Source organism: Mastigoproctus giganteus, chromosome 7 (assembly GCF_048544385.1).
Source record: "Mastigoproctus giganteus isolate SK-2022 chromosome 7, ASM4854438v1, whole genome shotgun sequence".
Taxonomy (NCBI): domain Eukaryota; kingdom Metazoa; phylum Arthropoda; class Arachnida; order Uropygi; family Thelyphonidae; genus Mastigoproctus; species Mastigoproctus giganteus.
In genome coordinates, this window is record NC_143581.1 from 170,514,172 (window position 1) to 170,538,052 (window position 23,881).

Sequence of the window (23,881 nt, forward strand, 5' to 3'; positions counted from 1 at the left end):
CAAATTAAAATTAATGAAAAAAAAAACCCCTAAAAATAATATCGGAACTAAAATACCTGTGGAGCTGTTTCTGACTCAAAATTAACTTTTTATCCCCATTTGGCATACTTGTCAAAAAAAAACGTGAGAAACTACATGTAGTAGTGAACTATGACAGTAGTGTAAAAGGCACTGATTTAATTGTATTTCATATTGTGACTACCTTCACAATGAGTTACCATGTTATTGCCCTACCTCGAATAAGTAATACTTCACCAATGGAAAAAGACTATTGTTACTTATTCTCAGAGGATGCCATCACCCAGACGGCACTGTTTCAAGGCTTATTGGCTTACCCTCGGTGGGTGGGTAGATACCCCAGTGTTGCAATCATGCCAACCCAGTTGTGAAGTATAATTCCATAATGTGAGATGCCAAATGGTTTAGTACATAGTAATAGTACTAGTATTACTAGTACTACGTAGTAAAAATAAATGCACAAGGCGTAATAAACTAAGAATTTGAAATTCACTAACAGAACTACCAGTGTATATATACTAAATTCTGTTCGTAAATCGATGCCTTTTACACTACTGCTGTAGTTCACTACTACAAACAAAATATTGTGTATGTACACTGGCAGTTTTGTAGTAAATTTCAAAATCTTAGTTTATTACGCCTTGTGCATTTATTTTTTTAGTACTTAATTATTTACTAACCATTTATTAATTTTTATGTAATGCATACCTTATGTTACATTACACACCGTTGCATTCACCCCCCCAGTGTGTGAAAGAAGACGGATGAATAAACAAAAAAAAAATAGAAAATGTACAAAAAAATTATTAAAACAGAATGAATACAGAGTGAAAAGAGTGTATGAAGGTAATAAATTGTCTCTCTCCTACCCACTACTACAGGGGTGGGTCGGCAACCTGCGGTTCTTTAATTTTTAGTCAACACGAAGCAAAGTTTGAAATGGAGTTAGAGGACTTAAAAATCAAGGACATGTGGGGTGCGAGACTAAAATGCCTTAAAACTGAAATTGAGGATTTGGTGAGGCAAAAGGCTGCCCTTGCAATTCTACATAAATAGATGCTGATAGATGAGTTGAAAAAGCGAGACAAAATTGTAAACTACGCCTCGATACAAGGTGTAGTTTACCAGACACGTATAAAAATTTTAAAACATTTGCATTTGGACTTAATTCAGTTTTCAGTTCGACGAATTTCTGCGTGTGAATATGAACTATATTTTTTCGAACATGAACCACATTAAAAATAAATCAAGAAACCGTCTGAACAATGCAAGTCTCTCAGCATGCTTAAAGATGAAAATTATGGAATACTTCCCAGATGTTGAGAGACTCGCTCAAGAAGTTCAGCAGCAAAAGTCATTTTAATTAGAAATATTATTAATAAATAATATTTCAAAATATATAATTTTTTAGAGAAAACACCTTTCCACTCTATTCCATTTCTTAAAAAAAGCACCCCCCCCCCCTCTGCCCAGGTTGAGCTAAAGTGTGGCTCTTCACTTCTTCACTCAAAAAGGTTGCTGACTCCCCCCCCCTTTTTTTATGTAAACCCCAAACACAAGAGGTGTTAGAACCTATAGTACTTAGTACCGTGCTTGCGTTGGAGGTTGAGAAGACGAAAGAAGATATTTGTTGACATTGGACTTGAACTTCTGTAGACTGTAATTTTCAGGAAATACGTATGAAGGAAGGTTGTTCCAGAAAACGGCAGTTGAATGAATAAACGAGGAAGATGAAAAGTTGATTCTGTGAGTTTGAAGTTGGACAGTAAATGGATGTTGGCTGGTGGCGGCACGTGTTTGGACTGTTTTGAAAGAGAGAGCGGGAATTATAGAAGCCAATTCAGAAGAAATGTGCCCATGGAAGTATCTGTAGAAGAGGCATGCAGCAGAAACAGTAAGTCTATGAGACAGCGAGTGGAGAGACTTTGTTAAAGATGAATCATTAATTAACCTAACTGCCCTCTTCTGAATGGAATCAAGAAGCATGAGAGAGGTTTTGGGGGCACCGCCCCAGATGTGAGAACAATATTCCACGGCAGGGCGGATTTGCGATTTATACAGAGTGAGCAGCTGTTTGGAAGAAAAGTAACGCCGAGAGAAAAAGAGAAAACCAAGTTTTTTAGATGCAGAGTTAGCAATATTTGTAATGTGCTTGTGCCAAGAGAGATTAGAAGTCAGGGTAATTCCCAAAAGAGATATATCATTTTGCCTACAAATCGGAGTGTCACTAAGGATAAGCATAGGAGCAGAACAATCCTTTTTGCGAGTTATAAGACAAGACTGAGTTTCAGAAGGGTTGAAATCAACTAAGTTGTCTTTGCCCCCTGGAGAATTACCTGAAGATCGGCATTTAAGGAATTGGCAGCAGATTTTCAAGAAGTTGAAGCTGATTGAGCAGGACAACGTTTCTCAAAATGGAAAGTGGAATGCAATGTGCTATCATCAGCAAAACTATGGATAGGATTTCCAGTCAATGAAAGAAGGTCATTAATATACAAGAGGAAAAGAGTGGGAGAAAGAACTGAACCTTGGGGGGCAACGGCATTAGTGGAGAAGAAGACAGAGAGCCATATACCATCACCCTCAGTGAGCGATCAGAGAGAAAACTGGATAACCAATTACTAAAAACAGTTGGTAAACCATAAGATGGACGTTTTTTAGAAGACCTTTATGCCAAACACGATCGAAAGCCTTTGAGATGTCAAGAGCAACTACTTATGTTTCACCGAAACTTTCCATTGAATTAGTCCATAAATGGGTAACATAAGCCAGAATATCACCAGTGGATTGACACTGACGGAATCCATACTGGTGATCGTTGATCAGACGGAAGGTTTCTAGGTAGTTTAAGAGTTGGCGGTTAATTGATTTCTCCATTACTTTAGAAAGAGTAGAAATAATTGCAATGGGATGATAACTGGATGGGAGGGATATGTCACCCTTTTTAGGAACTGGCTGGATATGAGCAAATTTCCAAACAGAAGGAAAAACACCTTTGGAATAAGAAAGTGAAAAAAGGCAGCAAAGAATAGGAGTAAGTTCAGGAGCACAGGTTTTGAGAACAAGTGGAGAAATACCATCAGGACCTGGAGCTTTCTTAGCATCAAGATTCGTCAAAATCCTTCTGATATCCTTTTGAGGGAAGACCACAGGAGGCATTGAATGGAGCGTGTTGGGAATGGTGGGAGGTGTTGTACCAAGATCATTAATACATGAGTTGAAAGAAAAATGGGATGCTAGCAGGTCAGCTTTATCCTTGGCTGAAGTGACAACAGAACCATCTGGTTTGAAGAGGGGTGGGAGCAGAGATAGGCAAAAGTTGAAGCCAATAGCTTTGGCAAGAGAGAATGCTTGGCTACCATTAGGGCAAGAAACAAGTTTTCTACTCTTAGCCTGTTCAAACTCTAGTTTGGACTGGTTAATAACTGCTTTACAATTGTTGCGAGCTTTGGTGTGGCAAAAAATGAAATTGAAGAATTAGAAACAAGCCAATTCCGATATGCAACATTCTTCTCTTGAGCAGCCTTAACACATTTATTGGAAAACCAAGGATTAGATAAAGGACGAGATTTTAAAGTGGAGTGTGGGATAAAGGATTCCATTCCTACAAGAATAATTTCACTGACACGATCAGAGCAAATGTTGACATCAGAAGTTTTGAAACAGTAATCAGACCAAGGAAAAGAAGAAAAGAAGTCTCGCAGGTCATCCCATTTTGCATTCTTGTAATGCCAAACAACACGAGGTTGGGAATAGCCATGAGATAAAGGTTCCATTGGAGAAGAGACAATCACCAAGTTGTGATCTGAAGTGCCTAAAGGACCTCTCACTTCGACCGTGTACTTAGAAGGTTGTTTGTGAGAAAAAGATCAAGCGTATTGGCTGTACGATTAGGATTGTCCGGTATTCTTGTAGGTAAATGAACAATCTGTGCAAGGTCATTAGTAATTGTAAAAACCTCAGCATCTTGACCAGCTGGGTCGGTGTGACTAGAAAACGGAAGCCAGCTTGAGTTGTGATCATTAACATCACCTCACTGTTAGGAAAGTTGGACTGGAGAAAGTCAAGTTGCAAAGAGAGGAAGTCAAAGAGCTCCAAGTGATTAGTGGAGTTGGGAGAACGGTAGAGACAACAGATGAATTTTACACAATGAGGTAGAGAGATTTTAAGCCAGAGAGGATCAAAGAGAGGAGATTCCAAATTGCCAAGTCTCTGACAGGGAATATTGGAATGGACATATGCCCAAGTACCACCTTTGAGGCGAAAAGAATCATACAGCAAATAATTTTGGCAAATGAGATGAGCAGTAGTTGAACCAACCAATAACTGAGATTCTGTCAGAAAAAGTACATGGGGTTTGGCAGACTGCAAGTGGAAATGGACATCATTGAGATTAGAATTGAGACCACGTATATTTGTGAAATGAATTAGGAAGTGCTTGGGAGGTTTAGATCTTTTAGCAGATAAGCTTGCTCTATTAGTTTGACAATTCATGGTGTATTCAATAGTAAGAAAAAGTGAGTGGGACATGCTGTATGAAGTAATGAAATTTTTGGATATGGCTTACATGTGGTAAGAATATACCCAAATCCTTGACATAACATGGCCTCGACAATGCTCCTCGCATACACACTACTCGGACTGCCTCCAGTCACTATATGGCAGAGTAGAGGTAGCAAGATTATACATTAGCTGATCCGGAAGCCTCCTAGAGAGTTACCAATAGGTCCGGTCCGGTGTACTAACTAGTGGCCGGCCAGCGAACACCGTTTTAGAGCTGTACCCTCGAAATGTAAAGAATATTGGATCTCGCCACGACATTCATCATAACCTCAAAAGTCACCAATCATATTGCATGATGGAAGAGATAGGGAAGGGTTGACCAGAACTTAGCTCTAGAGACTAAACATGGGTTCCACCACTTCAAGCCTCCAATAAGCAAAGTGGTGGTATTGCACCAGTTGATGAGTCATCTACCACCTAGTACTGCGTGGTAACATAAACTGCATTCCTCCATGTGGTGTGGGTGCCACACCTCGACCCCTGTTTATGTTGGTTCACACCTGGGTGGTCACCCACCATGTACTTGTGGATGGAGGTTATACCCAGGATTACTAACAGTCCCACCATCGGGAAGGTGCAAACAGAGGATTTGGCTGTCACAGACCATCCGGACTTTGCCGAAATTGGGTCCACTTGACTTGAGTGTCACCCGAATATCAGTTCCATTAGCGTTTCAGACTCCCAGGTAGCAAGTACAGCTTGTCTGGCATATCTGAGAGAATGTCTGTGACAACCTCAAGGACCACACTGGATAGACTGATGGACATATGGCCCCATGCCCATCCAAGCAGACACCATGCGATGGCAATTTAGCCAGCATGGTGTGGGATGCTGACACTGGTCAATAGGGGTTGGGCCCTGGCCAGTGTGGGACAGAGCACCTACTGGCAATCCAATATGGGGAACTCCTTCCCCCATGAGCTTTAATTCCTACCACCAGGGGTGTTTGTTCTCTCCTTCCCCTCCCAGGATGGCACCCTTCCCTCCTTCCTTTGCCTGGTGGATCACCCCACTGTCAACTCCCATCTCCAGACCATGATGGGCACTTTGACTACTACCACCTCTATCCTTCTACCACTTTGTCCCTTCCCACTTCCTTCTTAAATTTCACATTTTTTTTTTTTTTTTTACTAGGCTTTCCCCATCTTGACAACCTCAGGGTTCACACCAAACCAGCACTTCACACTCCCTACTGCCCTGCCCTGCCATGCCCTGCCCAGTCCAGCCCAACCTCCTCGTGGTGCTGGACAGTAAACTAGAGGTTTCTGTGTGCAAACATAAGCCCCTACACTAAGACACCGAATGAACAACACAACCAGCAAAACCCACACTAACCTACATAAATCTGACCTTTACACAGTATGTATTCATTACACTGCTAGATGCAGAGTTGGGGAAACCCCCAGAGACTCATTACAATTAACACTATGCACTACGTCCAACTTAAAACTAACAGAACCAACTTTTCTTCCTTCATATATATTTCCTGAAATTTACAATCTACAGATATTGAAGTCCAATGTCAACTACTATCTTCTCAACCTTCATCCCATGCATGGTACTAAGTACTACAGGTTCTAATGCCTCTCATGCTTGGGATTTTCATATAAAAAAAAAAAAAATAAATAAATAAATTAAAAAAAAAATATATATATATATAATTATGAATAATAAAATTAAAATTAAGTAGAGAAAATGGATTTGAATAGCGATAAAATGAATTATCGATAATATGAATTATGGATCAGGGACACTGCAAGAGCAAAGGTACCCTACAACCATAATGTATATATAAAATTATTTTTAAAGTTGTGTGTAGAATGTAGTAGGTATAAATCTATAATTAGACCTATAGATTCTAATTCTGCATGTTATACTTTTGGCATATTATTTATTTATTCAAAATTTATATTCTAAATTATTTAGTTTTTACCACGTGTCTTCGTACACGTGTTTTTTGACATACAGAACATGTCAGAAACAGAAGTAAGAGTATTGTTGTTCTTTTTCATAATTTGGGTGGATGACCTCTGAAGAAGACACAGAAATTATGAAAGATACTGCAATGCTATTTCTACCTTGGTCGTTCTTTTCAAAAATCTGCTATTTCTACCTTGGTCGTTCTTTTCAAAATTTACATTTTTTCAAAATTCGCACTTTGTTTATAACGTTACATTTTTCTTTTCCGTTCTTCCCCCTTTAATCAACATATATCGCTCCCAGGGTACACGGTATTTTCATTATTAGCATTAGTTAAATTATAGATTTATACCTACTACATTCTACACATAACTTTAAAAATAATTTTATATATATATATATATATATATATTTGTTACTTCACAGTATCCAATCAAACTGGTCAGACAAGGTCACCTCTTGACATACCCATTCTGTGATTGAAGTATAACTGCACTCCTCTCAAGACGGTCCTGCATTACTTATTTAACCAGTGACGTCATTATTTTCCCTGAAACAGTAGTTAAGCTAATAGGTCTAATTAATCATGTAACTCTTTGATTTCGGTCTGTGAATTGGGGATATGTCTGCAAATCCAGTCCATGGGGAACTCCCCTGAATCCAAGGATGCTCTCATAATTATGGATAAGGGTCTGCTTACCTCCGTTGCTGCCTCCCATAATATAATTGGATATATTCCATCTACCCGGGGCGCCTTTCTTACGTTTCACTTCAGCAATTTCTCTTCTGTTTTCTATGTTTGTAAGGCAGTTGTGTACAGAATAATTATATTCTGCAGCAATGGGAATAGGTCTTTAACTTCTCCACTAATGTTGGTGTCCCCCAAGGTTCAGTTCTTTCCCCCACTCTTTTCCTCTTGTATATTAATGACCTTCTTCCATTGCTCTTGTTTTTTTTGTTTTTTTTCTGAAAAGTAACATACAGCATACGTTAATCATAAATTTTCTTTCGTATATATATGAATGAAAGCAGAATAAAAGAAATTCACAAAGTCGTATATTTCTTCAAAGGGAGTGATACTGTTGAATTGGCAAGCGAACGTCATTGAGTAGGCGGTACCTGTACTAACAATTCACTGTATGGCCAGCGCAGCGAAGTTTGCGGTGTATGTATCGGAAAAAGCTGCAGTCCAGTAATTTTTACAATTGCAAAAACAATGTTGAAGAGAAAGTGTTTAAGTATTAATGATAAAGCAAAGATTGTTACGATATTGGTCAGGGTTTTAAGAAAAAAGATGTTGCGGAGAAATATGGCAAATCTGCAAGCAGTTTATCTACGAATTTAAAAAAAACCGAGAATCAATTTTAAATGCAATTGAAGGAGAAGTAGACAAGAAGCGAATTAAGTTGTGTATATACGAAGATGTTGATAAAGCTGTTCTAAAATGGGTGCAAATGATACGTGAAAAGAATATCCCAATAATTAAGCAACAAGCTCTGAAATTTGCACAGTCCCTTGGACATAGAAAGAATTTAATGCGAGCACTGGGTGGCTAGATAAATTTAAGAAGCGCAACAGAATTGTGGAAAAGGTTATTTATGGAGAAAGTGTTAATGTAAGTGAAGAAGATTGCAACAGTTGGAGGAACAATACCAGATTTTGGAAGAATATGAGCGTAAGGATGTTTCTAATGCTGACAAAATGGGTTTATTCTTTAAATGTTTACCAAACAGAACACTTGCTTTTAAGGATGATAAATGTTTTGGCAGAAAACAAAGCAAAGAAAGAATCACTGTGCTAGTTGGAGCAAATATGACAGGAAGTGAAAAATTAAGACTTTTGGTCGTCGGAATATCAAAAAATCCAAGATGTTTTAGAGGCACAAAATCTTTGGAAGTTGACTACACCTTTAATAAAAAAGCATTTTTGAAGAATGGATATTAAAACTAGACAAGCGTATAACAAAAGAAAAAAGGAAAATCGTGTTGGTAACTGACAACTGTCCAGCACATCCTGCCAATATTTCTGCCAAACTTAAAAGTGCGAAGTTGTTCTTATCACCAAACGTAACGTCAAAACTCCAACTAATGGACCAAGGCATTATTAAAAATTTTAAATTTCATTATCGAAAGAGAATAATAATGAAGATTGTCAATGCGTTATCAGAAAAAAAAACTTGGAGGTTACAATTAACCTTAGAGTTGCATCTCTGAACTGACAAAAGTTTGGACAAACGATGTCACTGAATACACTATTCAAAATTGTTTTTCGAAAGCGGGATTTGCATTGAATACAGAAGCCGAACAACGACTGGACGAACAAGATGAACTGCCCCTTTCACAACTGAAAAACTTTTGGATATTATTAGAATCGTCTGGAAACAATGAAAATGAAATAACAATGGATAGTTATGTTTATGTAGATCACAACAGAACATCCAAATGAAGATGAAATACTGCTGAACAGTGTTAGATGCGACCATGATCATGAAGAAATTAACGATGACGCTGAAGAGACGCATCAGAACAACCCACAGAAAAGCCAACTGACGAAGAAATGATTAACGCTTTTAAAACAGTTCGTATGGGTCTAGTTTTGTGAAAATGTTCCTGACAATTGCTCTGAACAAATGTGAGGATTTCTTTGAGAATAAGACAATTTTTTAATTGTACTGTGCAAACGAAAATTACAGATTTTTTAATTTGTGATATTTACCGGCGAAAATTGTGTAAACGTAATTTAAATAAGTATTTTTTTAAATAAAATACATTAAAAATAAATGTAGATTCGTTTTCATTTTCTAATTAGATAACAATATCTAATAAAAAAGATATTCTCTGTATAATGAAATTTCTCTATAACGAATTTTTCCGCCGGATTTATCGAATTCATTATACGGAAGTTCGACTGTACTTCCATAGGAACTGTTCTTCTGAATTGGTTTCTATAATGCCCACTCCCTCTTTCAAAACAGTCCAAACACGTGCCACCACCAGCGAACGTGCATATACTGTCCAATTTCAAACTCACAGAACCATCTTTTCATCTTCCTTGTTTATTCATTCAACTACCATTTTCTGGAACAACCTTCCTTCGTACGTATTTCCTGAAAATTACAGTCTTCAGAAGTTCAAGTCCAATGTCAACAGATATCTTCTTTTGTTTTCTCAATCTCCAATCCAAGCACGGTACTAAGTACTATAGGTTCTAATACTTCTCGTGTTTGGGGTTTTCATAAAAAAAAAAAAAATAAAACATAAAAATTTGAAGAACAGGGAAGATGCCCTCAAAGGATTTAAACTGGGGGACCCGTCAAGCTCTCAGCTGCTCACATCAATGTCAGAGCTGCACCTGATCATCAGGCAACTCAGCATCAACCTTCAGGGCAGAATGCACTGGTCCCACAGGAGCTAGTTATTGTTGGTGACTATTGTCAGGGAGACGGGAAATATATTGTGCAAAAAGGATAGGTGGAATAGGACGAGGAAATGTGTGCCAGGGGCAAAAGTTGATGATGTTGTTGAGCAGATATCTTTTAAGGGCACAAAGGGTGATATTGTTGTACACGTCTGCACTAATGACATTAAGAGTAGGAGATCTGCATACTAACAAGTACAGGTCAATGCTGTAAAAAAGTTGAGTTAGGGTAAATTTGAAAGTGTCTGCAATTCTGCCCAGACACGATAGTAGGGAGTATATGATGAAAGCTTCGTCAATCAGTTTGGCCCTGGAGAGATTGTGCAAGGCTCATGGGGCAGACTTTTTCTCAATGTAGTCTGTGCTTGTTAACAGGAGAGACTGCTTCTAGAAGGATGGAATACGCTTAAATCGAAAGGATGCAAGAATATTTGCTGATGCTATCGAGGTAGTGTTAGGTGGGTCGGAAAACTGCTAGCTTGGTGGGATTCACATATAGATTAACAGTAGCCACGGGTAAAGGTGGAAGTGATTCTTGAACTGTTTCTATTGGAATGAGCAGCAGCCTGAAAGTGAGATACTGGGGATTTCAAGGGCTGTTGGAAGTCATCACGAAACAAGTAAATACATGCGTTGTGTTTAAGGTAACTAAGAGTAAGAACAGGTGCATGTATACCTGCATATACACCAATGCTAGGAGTATAGTAAATAAATTTGATGAATTTGAGGTGCTGGTGAAGACATCAAAGGCTGATGCTCTTGGGATATCAGAGACATGGTGTCACACATAGATAAGGAATGCAGAATTGGAATTTGGGAGAGTACAATGTGTGCAGAAAGCATAAACAGGATAGAAGGGTAGGAGGGGTGATGCTGTTAGTTAAGAAACACAAAATCTAAGTGTCTACCAAGGGAATACCAAGTTGAGAGTAGCAGTGTGTGTTATAGGCCTAATGACTCTAATGAGTATAATGAACAACTGTACAGGGATATAGAGTGGGGCAGTAAATCAGACTGTCTTATAATGGGGAATTTTAACTTCCCAGATATGGACAAACTTATGGGCTGGTCACTCACACACTACCAAGACTTTTGTGGATTTGTTGGACAATTGTTTTGTACAGCAGCATGTTTGAGAGGCAACTACAGGGAGTAATACCTTAATGTGATTATCAACAATGATTCTTTATGCATTAAGAATCTGCAGATAAAGGAACCACTAGGTGGAAGTGATCACAGTGTACTCATGTGGAATATATCGGGGTAAAGGGAAGGGTTTTTGCTTTTGTAAAGGTGACTTTGGTCTCAGAGATTTTTTTTTAAATTTGATATAGTAGGACCAACTAATGTGTTACCAACAGCAAATTCTAAACGGGAAGCATTCAAGGAATTAATCTTGGAAGCTACAAGGCTTTTCATACTAACTAAGAAATACTGTTCAAGGTTTTAGGCCTAAACCATAGGCAACTGTTTCTCCTGATAATTTATTATCAGGATACACAAATGCCTATGGTAGATATAAGATAGTCTGTAATCAACTCACAAAGGACATTAGGCAAGCAAAGGCAGATTACGAGCATACTTTGGCATGCAATGCAAAGAAAAACTAAATACTTCTTTATTATGTAGACTCTAGAAGGATGGGGATGAATCAGATTGGTCAACTTGACATCGACGGTTCGATTGTTGATGAACCTGCTGAGGCAGCTGTTAAAGTGAATGAATATTTTGCATTAAGTGGAGGAGAAATTGTTGAAATTAAACAGAAGAAAATCACATGGGGTGGATGGAATCTATATTATATAGATTCCATCCTTTGCTGCTTCCTTTAATATCTATTATATTAAAGGAAGCAGCAAAGGAAGTTGCTGTTTGGTTTTTAGGAGCATTAGCAACTAAGGCCATATTGCTCCGGGGATATGCAGTGGTCATTCCCTGACCTTTCCGCAATCTCCTTATTTGGTGGTGACGGGCTCGAACCCCGGTCTAATCAAGAAGCGTGTGCTATGCACTGCTGCTCCTGCCCACCTGGCTACGGAGGCGCCTAGCAACGGAAGTAAGAAAACCCTTAGCCATATTTAGGAAGGCTTCCCTGGACTCAGAGGAGGTCCCCATTTACTGGAAATGGGTCCCCAATTACTCATGTCACTAAGCAAGCTTGATAACATGAGTAATTACAGATCTGTTAGTCTAACTTCTGTTCCAGGGAAAATAAGGCAGTCACTGGTTAAGGAAGCAATGCAGGATCATCTAGACAAGACTGAAGTTATAGTGCAGATGCAGTATGCGTTTGTTAAGGTGAAGCCTTGTCATACAAATTTGATTGGATTCTATAATGTGGTCACAAAGGAACTGGATGAAAAAAATTTTGATATCATATACTTGGATTTTAGGAAAGCTTTTGTTACTGTGGCACATGGAAGACTACTGTACAAATTGGAGCAATATGGCATTCATGGCTAGTTGCTACAAAGAATAAAAGGATGGTTGAGTGGGAGAAGACCGGAATTGATTATCAATGGACACTGCTCTTCATGGACTAATGCTATCATGGAGTCCCCGAGGGTTCAGTGTTGGGCACATTGTTGTTTTCAGTATTTATCAAATGATACTGATGAAGGTATATGAAGGTTAAGGTCTAAGTTTGCAAACGATACAAAGGCTGGCAGGATTGTTAATGACAATAATGATAGTACGCTACTGCAACAGGATCTGGAAAAGTTGAGTAGATGGGCTGAGAGGTGGCAACTGAAGTTTAACATTGACAAATGTAAAGTACTGCATATGGGTAGCAGTAACCCCAGAGTATTAGCATTAGCATTAGCATTAGTAGAGGCATTTGATGCAAGAAAGCAAGCTTATGCAGCATCAGCCAAAAAAAAAAAAAAAAAAAGTAACATAAATAAATAAAAATAACCACTTCCACTTCACCCCTCTGTTCGTTCGAAATACCTGTCCAGCTGAGCCTTAAACTTATTTAGGCTATCAACTTCCACGACAAGGGATGGAAGTCTGTTCCACCCACCAACCACCCGCTGGCTAAAGGCAAATTTCCGCACATCTATCCTACATCTGTCTTTCCTCAATTTGAATTTATGCCCTCTCAGGTGATTTTTCTGAGCTAGAGGAAGAATCCCATCAGCATTGAGCATGCTCAAACCATTCAAGGCTTTGTACACCTCTATCAGATCACCCCGCTGGTGCCTAGTTTCCAGACACTGTAATTTGCAAAACTTAAGCCTTTCTTCGTAAGAGAACCCCTTTGTCCCATTCACCAATCTAGTTGCCCTTCTCTGTACTCGTTCCAGCAGCTCTACATCCTTCCTGAAATGAGGCCTCCAGGCCTGTATACAGTACTCTAGGTGTGGCCTGACCATTGCCTTATACAAGGGAATAATCACCTCCTTATCCCTGCTAGAAAAATTTCTATATATCATTGACAATACACCATGAGCTACTCTTGCAGCTCGTCTGCACTGCTCAGAGAACTTCATATCTGCCTGCACCACCACCCCCAGGTCCCTTTCATTCTCTACCACTGTCAGTGTAGTACCACAGAGTTGATACGTTGCTCTGGGGTTGCTGTTTCCCATATGTAGTACTTTACATTTGTCAATGTTAAACTTCATTTGCCACCTCGAAGCCCATCTGCTCAACCTTTCCAAATCCTGTTGCAGCAGCATAGTGTCAGTAGTGTCCTTGACAACCCTGCCAACCTTTGTATCGTCTGCAAACTTGGACATTAAGCCTGATATACCATCATCAATATCATTTATAAATACAGAAAACAATAAAGGCCCCAATACTGAACCCTGAGGGACTCCACTAATAACATTAGTCCACGATGAGCAGTGTCCATTGATTACCACTCTCTGTCTTCTCCCCCTCAACCACCCCTTTATCCATAGCAGCAACTTGCCTCCAATGCCACACTGCTCCAATTTGTGCAGCAGTCTTCCATGTGCAACAGTATCAAAAGCCTTTCTAAGATCCAAGTATATAATATCAAAGTTATTCCCTGCATCCAGTTCTTTTGTGACTGCGTCATAGTATCCAATCAAATTGGTCAGGCAAGACTTCCCCTTAACAAAACCATGCTGTGTCCTAGCTATAACTGAAGTCTTGTCTAGATGATCCTGCAGTGCTTCTTTCACCAGTGCCTCCATTAATTTTCCGGGAACAGAAGTTAAACTCACAGGTCTATAATTACTTGTGTCAGCCTTTGATCCCCCTTTGTGAATTGGGGTCACATTTGCACATCTCCAGTCAATGGGTACCTCCCCTGAGTCCAAGGAAGCTCTCATAATTATGGCTAAGGGTTTGCTTACCTCCTTTGCTGCCTCCTTTAATATAACTGGATAGATCCCATCCACCCCAGGTGCCTTTCTTGTGTTTATCTTCAACAATTTCTCCTCCACTTTGCTCTCAGTTATTACAAGATTCTCTAGCTTACTGCTAGAGTTGAATACACCTCTGGCATTCCCCTCGCTGAATAACTCCTCATGTGTGAATGTCGATGCAAAATATTCATTTAGTTTGTTAGCTACCCGAGCAGGGTCATCAACAGTTGACCCATCGATCTCAAGTGGACCAATCTGATTCATCCCCTTCCTTCTAGAGTTTACATAAGTAAAGAACTCTTTGCTGTTTTTCTTCGCATCCCTTGCCAAGGATCTCTCGTAATCTGCCTTCGCCTGCCTAACCTCCTTTGTAACTTGGTTACAGATCAACTTGTATCTATCATAGGCATCCGTGTCACGTGTTAATTTGTATGTATCCCATGCATTTTTCTTCTCTGCCATATGCCTCATTAGTTCATCTGACAACCATTTAGGCCTAAACCTTGAACAATATTTCTTAGTTGGTATGTAAAGCCTAGTAGCTTCCACGATAAGTTCTTTGAATGCTTCCCATTTTGAATTTGCTGTTGGCAATATCATCAGTTGATCCCACTGTATAGAATTTAAATACTGTCTCAGTCCATTGTAGTCGCCTTTACGAAAGCAATACCCCTTCCCTTTACCCCTAATGGTAGTTACCTCTTTGAGTAACTCCCACTTCAGCACACTGTGATCACTGCCACCAAGTGGTTCATTTATCTGCAGATTCTGAATGCATGAAGAATCACTACTGATAATCAAATCAAGAGTATTACTCCCTCTAGTTGCCTCCCGAACATACTGATGTAGAAAACAATCATCCAATAAATCCACAAAAGCCTTGCTACTGTGTGAGTGACCAGCCCCCAAATTCCAGTCAATATCTGGGAAATTAAAATCCCCCATTATAAGACTCTCTGATTTACTGGCCCACTCTATTTCTCCGAACAGTTTCTTATTATACTCATCAGAGTCATTAGGCCTATAGCACACTCCTACTCTCAATTTTGATCTCCCAATGCTTATGTCACACCAAACTGACTCGACACTGCACTGTCCAGCGATGTCGACTGGCTTCACTTCCTTGGATTTTATGTGTTTCTTAATTAATAGCATAACCCCTCCTCCCTTCCTATCCTGTCTATCCTTTCTGTACACATTGTACTCCCCAAATTCCAGTTCTGCATTTCTTATATCTGTGTGACACCACGTCTCTGAAATCCCCACAATATCTGCCTTTGATGTTTTGAGCAATACCTCAAATTCATCAAATTTATTTACTAAACTCCTAGCATTGGTGTACACACAAGTATACATGCACCTGTTCTTTTTCTTAGCTACCCTAACACAACCCATGTGTTTACTTGTACCCCAATGATTCCCAGCAGTCTCTGAAATATCCTGCATCTTATTTTCCAGGCTGCGGCTCATTCCAATAGAAGCAGTGCAAGAATCACTTTCACCTCTGCCAGTGGCTACTGTTAATCTATTAGTCCTTGTATCCCCCCAATCTAGCAGTTTTCCGACCCACCTAACATTGCCTCGATAGCATCAGCAAACATTCTTGCACCCTTTCTATTTAAGTGTATCCCATCCCTGTAGAAGCAGTCTCTCCTGTTAACAAGTACAGACCAGGCTGAAAAAAATTCTACCCCTTGAGCCCTGCACAATCTTTCCAGGGCCGAATTGATTGACAGGGCTCTCATCATATACTCCCTCCTATCGTGTCTGGGCAGAATTGCAGACACTTTCAATTTCAACCCTAATTCACGGCTTTTTTTCATCAGTGACCTGTACTTGTCAAGTAATTCCGCCGGTCTCCTACTCTTAATGTCATTAGTGCCAACGTGTACAACTATATCACCTTTTGTGCCCTTAAAAGATGATATCCGCTCTACAACGTCATCAACTTTTGCCCCTGGCAGACATACCCTGGTCCTATTCCACCTATCCTTTTTACAAAGCATGTTTCCCGTTTCCCTGACAATAGAGTCACCAACAACTACTAGTTCCTTTGGGACCAGCGCATTCTGCCTTGGGGGTTGCCGCTGTGTTCCGCGATGACCAAGTGCAAGCTCTGGCATTGGTGTGGGCAGCTGAGAGCTTGATGGGCCCCTCACTTGTAATCCTTCGAGGGCATCCACCCTATCCTTCAAGCTCTCATATAGGCCCATAACAACGCTGAGTTGTCGCCTTATCTCCTTACACTCCTTGCATCGCACACACACAAAGACACAAAGTAAGGTACCAACTGGATGGTACTACACTCAGAGTAAAAAAAAAAAAAAAAAAAAAAGGTAAAGTGCAGCCATTATCAACCCATTGCAGGATGGAAGCCTCCTCAACAATTCATGCTGAGGGAAATGGATCATAATCTGTCACATTGGTCCATTGCAGGTTGGCAGATCGACCGTATTCAGCAGTCAGGGGCTTGAACCCTAGTCTACTCAAAGAGCATGTGCTACTGCACTCCTGCTCTTGACCACTTGGCTACAGAGATAAGACCTGAGAGTAATTGTGAAATCAGATATGAAGTTTTCTGAGCAGTGCAGACAGGCTGCAAGAGTAGCTCATGGTGTCTTGTCAATGATATACAGTAATATTGCTAGCAGGGATAAGGAGATGATTGTTCCTTTGTATAAGGCAATAGTCAAGCCACTCCTTGAGTACTATATACAGGTCTGGATTCCTCATTTTAGGAAAGATGTAGAGCTGCTGGAACACGTACAGAGAAGGGAAATGAGATTGGTGAGTGGAACAAAGGGTTGGTGTTACCAAGAAAGGCTTAAGTTCTGCAAATTGCAGCTTCTGGAGACTAGGCACCTGCATCATCATCATCAGCCATTTTCATTCCACTGCAGGATGAAGGCCTCTCCAGCAACTTTCCAGTTCCTTCTGTTTTGTGCAAGGACCATCCATTTACTACTCACAAACTCATGAATTTCATACATCCATCTCAGCCGTTATCTTCCAAGTTTTCTTCTGGGATATTGCTCTTCAGTATGTGACTATATTTCCTGAATGCTATCCATCCAAAATTTATTCTTCTCTTGACTTCCAGCCATTTATCATTATTACAGCTAATAACTTGTACCAGATAAGTATATGACTCAACCTTTTTAATTACTGCTCCTTCAATCATTTTGTCCCTTTCCATGGCATACTTGTTTATCATTACTTTTGTTTTAGCTATATTCATCTTTAGTCCAAAATCCTTACTAACTGTGCATAACTGATTAAGATTTTCTTCTAATTCTTTGGGATCATGTCTTATGACCACAATGTCATCTTCAAATCGTAAATGGTTTAGGTACTCTCCATTCACATTGACTCCTTTCTGCAACCAGTCTAATCTTCTGAAAGCTTCCTCAAGGGCAGCAGTAAACAACTTTGGAGATATTGTGTCTACTTGTCGAACTCCTTTCTCAATTTTAAATTTGCTACTGTCTTTGTCTAGTCTAATAAAGGAGTTGGCGTTCTCATATATTTTCTTCAAAATCGTAATATATGGGGTTTCTATGCCTTGCTTTGCTTTTCCAGTGCCCGGAAACATTGCCTTCTGCTGTATGGAGTCAAATGCCTTTTCATAATCCACATATGCCAGGCATAATGGAGTTTTATATTCATCTGCTTTCTCCATTAGCTGTGATATTACGCGAAGGTGATCCATAGTTGAGAATCCTGTCCTAAAGTCAGCTTGCTCTTTCGGTTGATTATCATCAAAAAGTATTCTTTCTAATCTGCTAGTAATATCCCTTGTGAACAACTTGTAGATGTGGGATAACAAGCTAATTGGTCTATAATTTCCAATTTCTGATTTATCTCCTTTCTTATGCAGCAAAACTATGATTGCATTATTCCACTGCTTAGGCATCACACCTTTTCTAATGCACTTTGTGAAGAGCCTTGCCAGTTTTAGTGTTATGTCTCTTCCTCCCAATTTTAACAACTCTACAGTAACTTCATCTTCCCCTGGGGCTTTCTGATTCTTCATTTTCTTCAATGCATGTTCTACCTCATCAGGAAGAATATCGGGTATGTCGTATGTGTTGCTACTTTGCAATCCATGTTCCCCACTGCTGGTATCATTCCCTCGCTCCTTGTATAATTCTCTATGGTAGTCTGCTGCTATTTGAATTATGCCTTCTCTGCTGTTTATAAGTACACCATCGCTATTCTTCAGTTTCAGTATCATTTGTCTCTCTGTATTACTGCTCATGGCTGCTGATTTAAGTCCTTTGTTTTCCCTTAATGCTTGTTCTACTTTTCTTGTGTTAAATCTTCTTATGTCCTCTCTGAGTCTCTTTCTAATGGCTTTGCATAACTCAGTATACTCAATTTTCTCCTTGTCAGTGTTTATCTTGATTTTCATTTGTCACCTTCGGTTCGTCATGACAAGTGTTTCTTGACTAATTTTTTCTTCTTTGGATTTCTTTTTACCTATAGGTTTCTTGGGCTTTATCACTTTCAGAAAGGTGTAATATTCCCTGTCGATATCTTGGTCCTGAGCAGTCTGCAGAAGCTCAAACTTGTTCTTAAGTTCCAGTACACACAGCTTTTTCTCCTCTTCTGTTATCTCAAAGACAGCACCTCCGTAGCCAGGTGGGCAGGAGCAGCAGTGTGTAGCACACACTTCTTGATTAGACGGGGGTTCGAGCCTGTGACCACCAAATACGGAGGATGCAGAAAGGTCAGGGAATGACCATCGCATATCCCCGGAGCAATATGGCCTTAGTTGCTAATGCTCCTAAAAACCAAATAACAAACAATCTCACAGACCTTCGTATTATTTACTCGAGTCAGTTTTTTTCCTTTCTTTTATCTATATCAAGTTGGTTTTTTTTTTTTTTTTTTTTTAATGGTAGTTGTTGGCACATAGGCTTCTGTGGCCATAATGCACCTCCCAAGGTTTTTGCAGTACTTTGATCTAAGCCAGAGGCGGGAATTGAACCCACAACCTTTGGGTTGCCAGGCAGGCACTTTACCCACCCAGCTAGCCCGGTCGGCATATCAAGTTGTTATTTGGTTTTTAGGAGCATTAGCAACTAAGGCCATATTGCTCCGGGGATATGCAGTGGTCATTCCCTGACCTTTCTGCATCCTCCGTATTTGGTGGTCACGAGCTCGAACCCCAGTCTAATCAAGAAGCGTGTGCTACGCACTGCTGCTCCTGCCCACCTGGCTATCTATATCAAGTGTGCATCTTACCATTCTGTAATCACTTCCAACATTTACCTTGTTCAGGATGGTAACATCATTCACGATACATCTTCTGTTAGTGAGGATGAAGTCAATTTCGTTAGTTGTTAATCCATTTGGACTCTTCCAGGTCCACTCTTTTCTTGAAAAAAAGTGTTCAATACTGACAATCCATGAGATTCTGCAAATTCCATAAGTCTTTCACCAATTCCAAAATTTCCTATAGTTCCCCTTTCTGCACTGTTTTGTCTTTTTCCAACCTTAGCATTGAAGTCTCCCTTAATGATAGTGTAGTGGGTTTTCTGCTCATCTAGAAGACTCAATTTCGGTGTACATTTCTTCAACCTCCTCTTCATCATGGCTCGATGTTGGTGCATAAATCATTATAACCTTTAGCTTGTACCTCTTAGAAATCTTGAGTATTAGTCTTGATACCCTTGGTGATGTACTTTTGAATTCCAAAATGCTTTTTTTTTATATCTTTATGGACCAGAAACCCAATTCCACCTTCGCTCCTTTCACGGTTTCCATTGGTGTACAGCAGATTTCCACTTGATAAATTTATAGGTGATTCATTTCTTCTTCTTGTTTCAGCCAAACCGATATTCCAATTCACATTTTCTAATTCCTTTTTCAGCTCTAATATCCTGTTTTCACCGATAAATGATCTTACGTTGTAACAGGACAAGTTCAGTTTCCATGCATAGCAGCCTGGTCGTACCCAGAGATTCTTAGCACCCTTTGCTTCCACTCTGATCCTCTCGCTGCCATAAGAGGAGGAATGAGAGCTGCTGGTGACTGAGGGCCATTTGTTTTGTCATGCTGTCATGTGCTGGAGGGGACCACTCTATACATTCGTTGCCACGAATGTGTAGAGTGCTTACCATAAGGCCTTGAATGATTTGAGCAAGCTCAATGCTAATCTTATTCTTCCTCAGATTACTCACCTGAGGTGACAAATTCAAATTGAGGAAAAATAATTATAGAATAGATGTGCGGAAATTCAAATTTAGCCAGCAGGTGGTTGATAGTTGGAATAAAGTTCAATCTGTTGTAGTGGAGGTCAACTACTTAAATAATTTCAAGGCAGAACTAGACAAACATTTGGAGCGAATGGATGAGTGAAGTGAAATGGGAAAGGGTTTTTTTTTTGGCTGATGCTATATAAGCTTGCTTTTTGGCATCATATGCATTTACTAATGCTAATTGCAATGCAATATTATACACATATGGGGGCTGCCTTGTCTTTGAAAATTTGTTTTCTTCATTCCCATCTCAGTTTTTTCCCCCCCTCGAAATTATTATTATTAGCCATATGGTGCAAGGAAGCTTGAAGCTTATAATGCACCAGCCAAAAAAAAATTTTTTTTTAACCATGAGAGGTATTTTTTTTGGTATTTGGATTTTAGGAGCATTAGCAACTAAGGCCATATTGCTCCGGGATATGCGATGGTCATTCCCTGACCTTTCCGCATCCTCCGTATTTGGTGGTGACGGGCTCGAACCCCGGTCTAATCAAGAAGCGTGTGCTACGCACTGCTGCTCCTTCCCACCTGGCTACGGAGGCGCCACCATGAGAGAGAGAGAGAGAGAGAGAGAACATGGGTCAAAAGTAAAAGGGAATCACCAAGAAAAAGAAGAATGATGATATCCAGCTCAGGACCCTGGGTGTGCCAAGCCCATACTCACCAGATGTGAGCCCCTGGGGTCAAATTTGGAAGATGCAAGTAATGATCAAAGCAAATGCCTTCAACATAACATATTCACAAAGGAAAAGCAGTGTCATCGTTGCTGGGATTCTGCTGGTTTCTTAAGAGGGAAAGCAAAATGGCCTATAAGAAAAAATCAGTAGCTACCATTTTTAAAGAAATAGAATTGCATGTTGTACATTATATAGTTTGATTAAAGTATTTTAAAATGAAAAAGACTCATTTTTAAGTAGCATATGTATTATTGTATGATATTTGAAATATGATCATTTGTTAAGATAAATTTCCTATATACGTTTTAATGGAGATATTATAGAATTTGCAAAATTTTTTCTCCATAATTATCAAAAAAAATTTTTTTTTTTGTAATCATTAAGGCATATCAAATATAGGAGTTGCATTTACCTTGCTTTCTGATGTGACATGCATCTGCTCTGAGATTCTTATATTTATATTGTTGATCACAAAAAACCACCAAAACATATTCCGCCTCACTCCAACAAGAATTTGTAAGCCGCCATATACAAGAAGTTGGCAGAATAGCAGTGTGTGCTGAAACTAGTAATTAGTAACGTACTCAGTAGAACTATTGATGAATTCTGTTTGAGTAATGTTTTCATCTACTGAGATTGGCAGGTTATATTTTTCTCTTATGTGCCTTGAAAAGTTTACTGTGAGTCTGCATGTGGCTTACAAAATAGAAGGAATAAGCAAAGTGCACATAGTTTTTTTGTTGTTGTTCACGCTGTTTAAGCTCTCACTACTTGCATCATTCTGCTAATACTATTTTCATGCAGCTATAAAATGAATAAAAAAAAAGCTTCAACATATTTTCAAATAACAAAAGCAAAACAAATTTTAAATTAAGAATTTATAATTTTAATTGAACTTATCTATATAAGAAAATGAGAAAAATCAAAAAATTCAATTATATTAGTGTGGTTATATACATATATATAAAACACCAGAGTAACTCAAATCATCCACTTTGGTCATGAGAGACAACATGGTATCTTCTAATACATTTGCTGCATATTAGTTTTACACTTACAACACAAGTGATCTGTCTTATGAATCTTCTTCAGGAAGCAAATATAGCATCTTTTTCTAATTCCTATTAGTTACTTTCTCTTAGGTTGTTCATCAACTGCATCAAAAATGTCACCACTGATTTCCTTCCAGGATATTACTGGCATTGTGATTTAGCACATACTGAATGCCAACCTTTCTCCATGTAGGAAGGTACTCACAAGCAGAACTCTAGTGATAAAAATACAAAAAATTACAAGTTTTATTGAAGTTTTTACCTGCAACACACCAGTTAATAGAAAAGCATAACTGCATACATATACACTGGATGATTTTTTTTTAATTCATCAAACCATTTCAGTTAATATATGAGGGGGAAAAATTACAAACCTTGCTAATTATTTCATATGGTGGTACAGATAACATATACTATATTTGAATGAAACATGTTTAATAAGTCCTCCTCTTTGTCAAAGTAAACTAATGAAATTCCACAAAATGGCTTGCAAAGTTTCTATGGAAATTGAAAACACCTCTTTCTGTACTGCCTTCTTCAAATTGCAAGGATGCTTGGAACACTGTCTTTGAGATATCCCCATACAAAATAGTTTAAAATTTAAAAAATGGTTTAAACTGAGTGAGAGGTGTGGCCAAACATACCACCAAAGACATCAGAAAATCTGTTGGAAGGTTCAGTTTCCAAATATTTGTAAAAACAAACAATCATTTTATTGTGTTGGTTATATTCTATGTTGGTTATATAATGAACTGGTTTCAGCAATATCAACTTCATTACCAGTAAGAATAGGAATACAGTCATTCTACAAAACACTGAGGTAAACTTCAAAAGTGACTGTAACCGCAATGATCACTAGTCTAAAGGTGCCAACACTGGTAACAGCACGGCAGCTTATTCGCTATAATTTGCTGAGAATGCCAGGGACTGTCAATAACAACACACAGATTTTCTGAAGTCCAATAATCAAATTTTTTTTTTATTAACATAAATATCTAATTAAAATAAACTTCATCACAAAATCAAACTGCATTTAAAACGTGTGACTCATTCTCAAGAATTGTGAAAACCTTGTTGTGAAATACAGTAATACCCCGACTTATGCTACCCCGACTTACGCGAACTCGGAGTTACGCGGTTCTTGATTTTTTTTGTTTGGCAACGCTGCCGCCCACTATCTTCAAGGTCGTTTTTCATATGTTATCGATATACGGTGCGACGGCGGAGATTGAGAGCGAAAGATGAACAAAATTCAACTTTGCTGCTTTTATGTTTTTTATATCAGTGAAGGGGAAACACATTTCACCATAATAACGTAAAAACCAACACAATTCCAGCTATCGGTATAATCGCAAATGCAATTAGATCGAGTTTACTACCAGTTTATAACAGATTTCACTAGCAGAAACGCAACTGGATTTTTATTGTTTTATGGTAGTAACCCCTAGAAATGTGAGGTGTTAATAGTGTATCTCTGCCTTTATGGTGTTGTTTATTCAGTTGCTACATGCGCGCAGCTTTGTTTATGCATATCAAGCGTGCCTCCTCGTTTTGTAATTGTGCTTTATTCCCTAAAAATGAGTAAAATACTTAATTAAAAGGTGTGAAAAGGAAGCATCCTGGTGAAGACA

At 39.0% G+C, this 23,881-nt stretch overlaps 1 protein-coding gene across 2 annotated transcripts in view; it reads right to left on the reverse strand.

Moving 5' to 3' along the window:
• Positions 1-22,460, reverse strand: part of LOC150083330 (protein PRRC1-like) — a 122,821-nt gene extending 100,361 nt beyond the window's left edge. Inside the window, exon 1 of one of the 2 annotated variants that reach the window (XM_090377979.1) lies at positions 22,257-22,460. Coding sequence is in view for 1 of the 2 variants with exons in the window: in XM_090377978.1 (XP_090234104.1) it covers positions 21,611-21,630 (20 nt within the window). In the remaining variant the exon portion in view is untranslated. Of the gene's footprint in view, positions 1-21,610; positions 21,735-22,256 lie in introns of those variants that run through there. The other variant, XM_090377978.1, reaches the window with a different exon arrangement.
• Between the last annotated feature and the right edge of the window lie 1,421 nt (positions 22,461-23,881).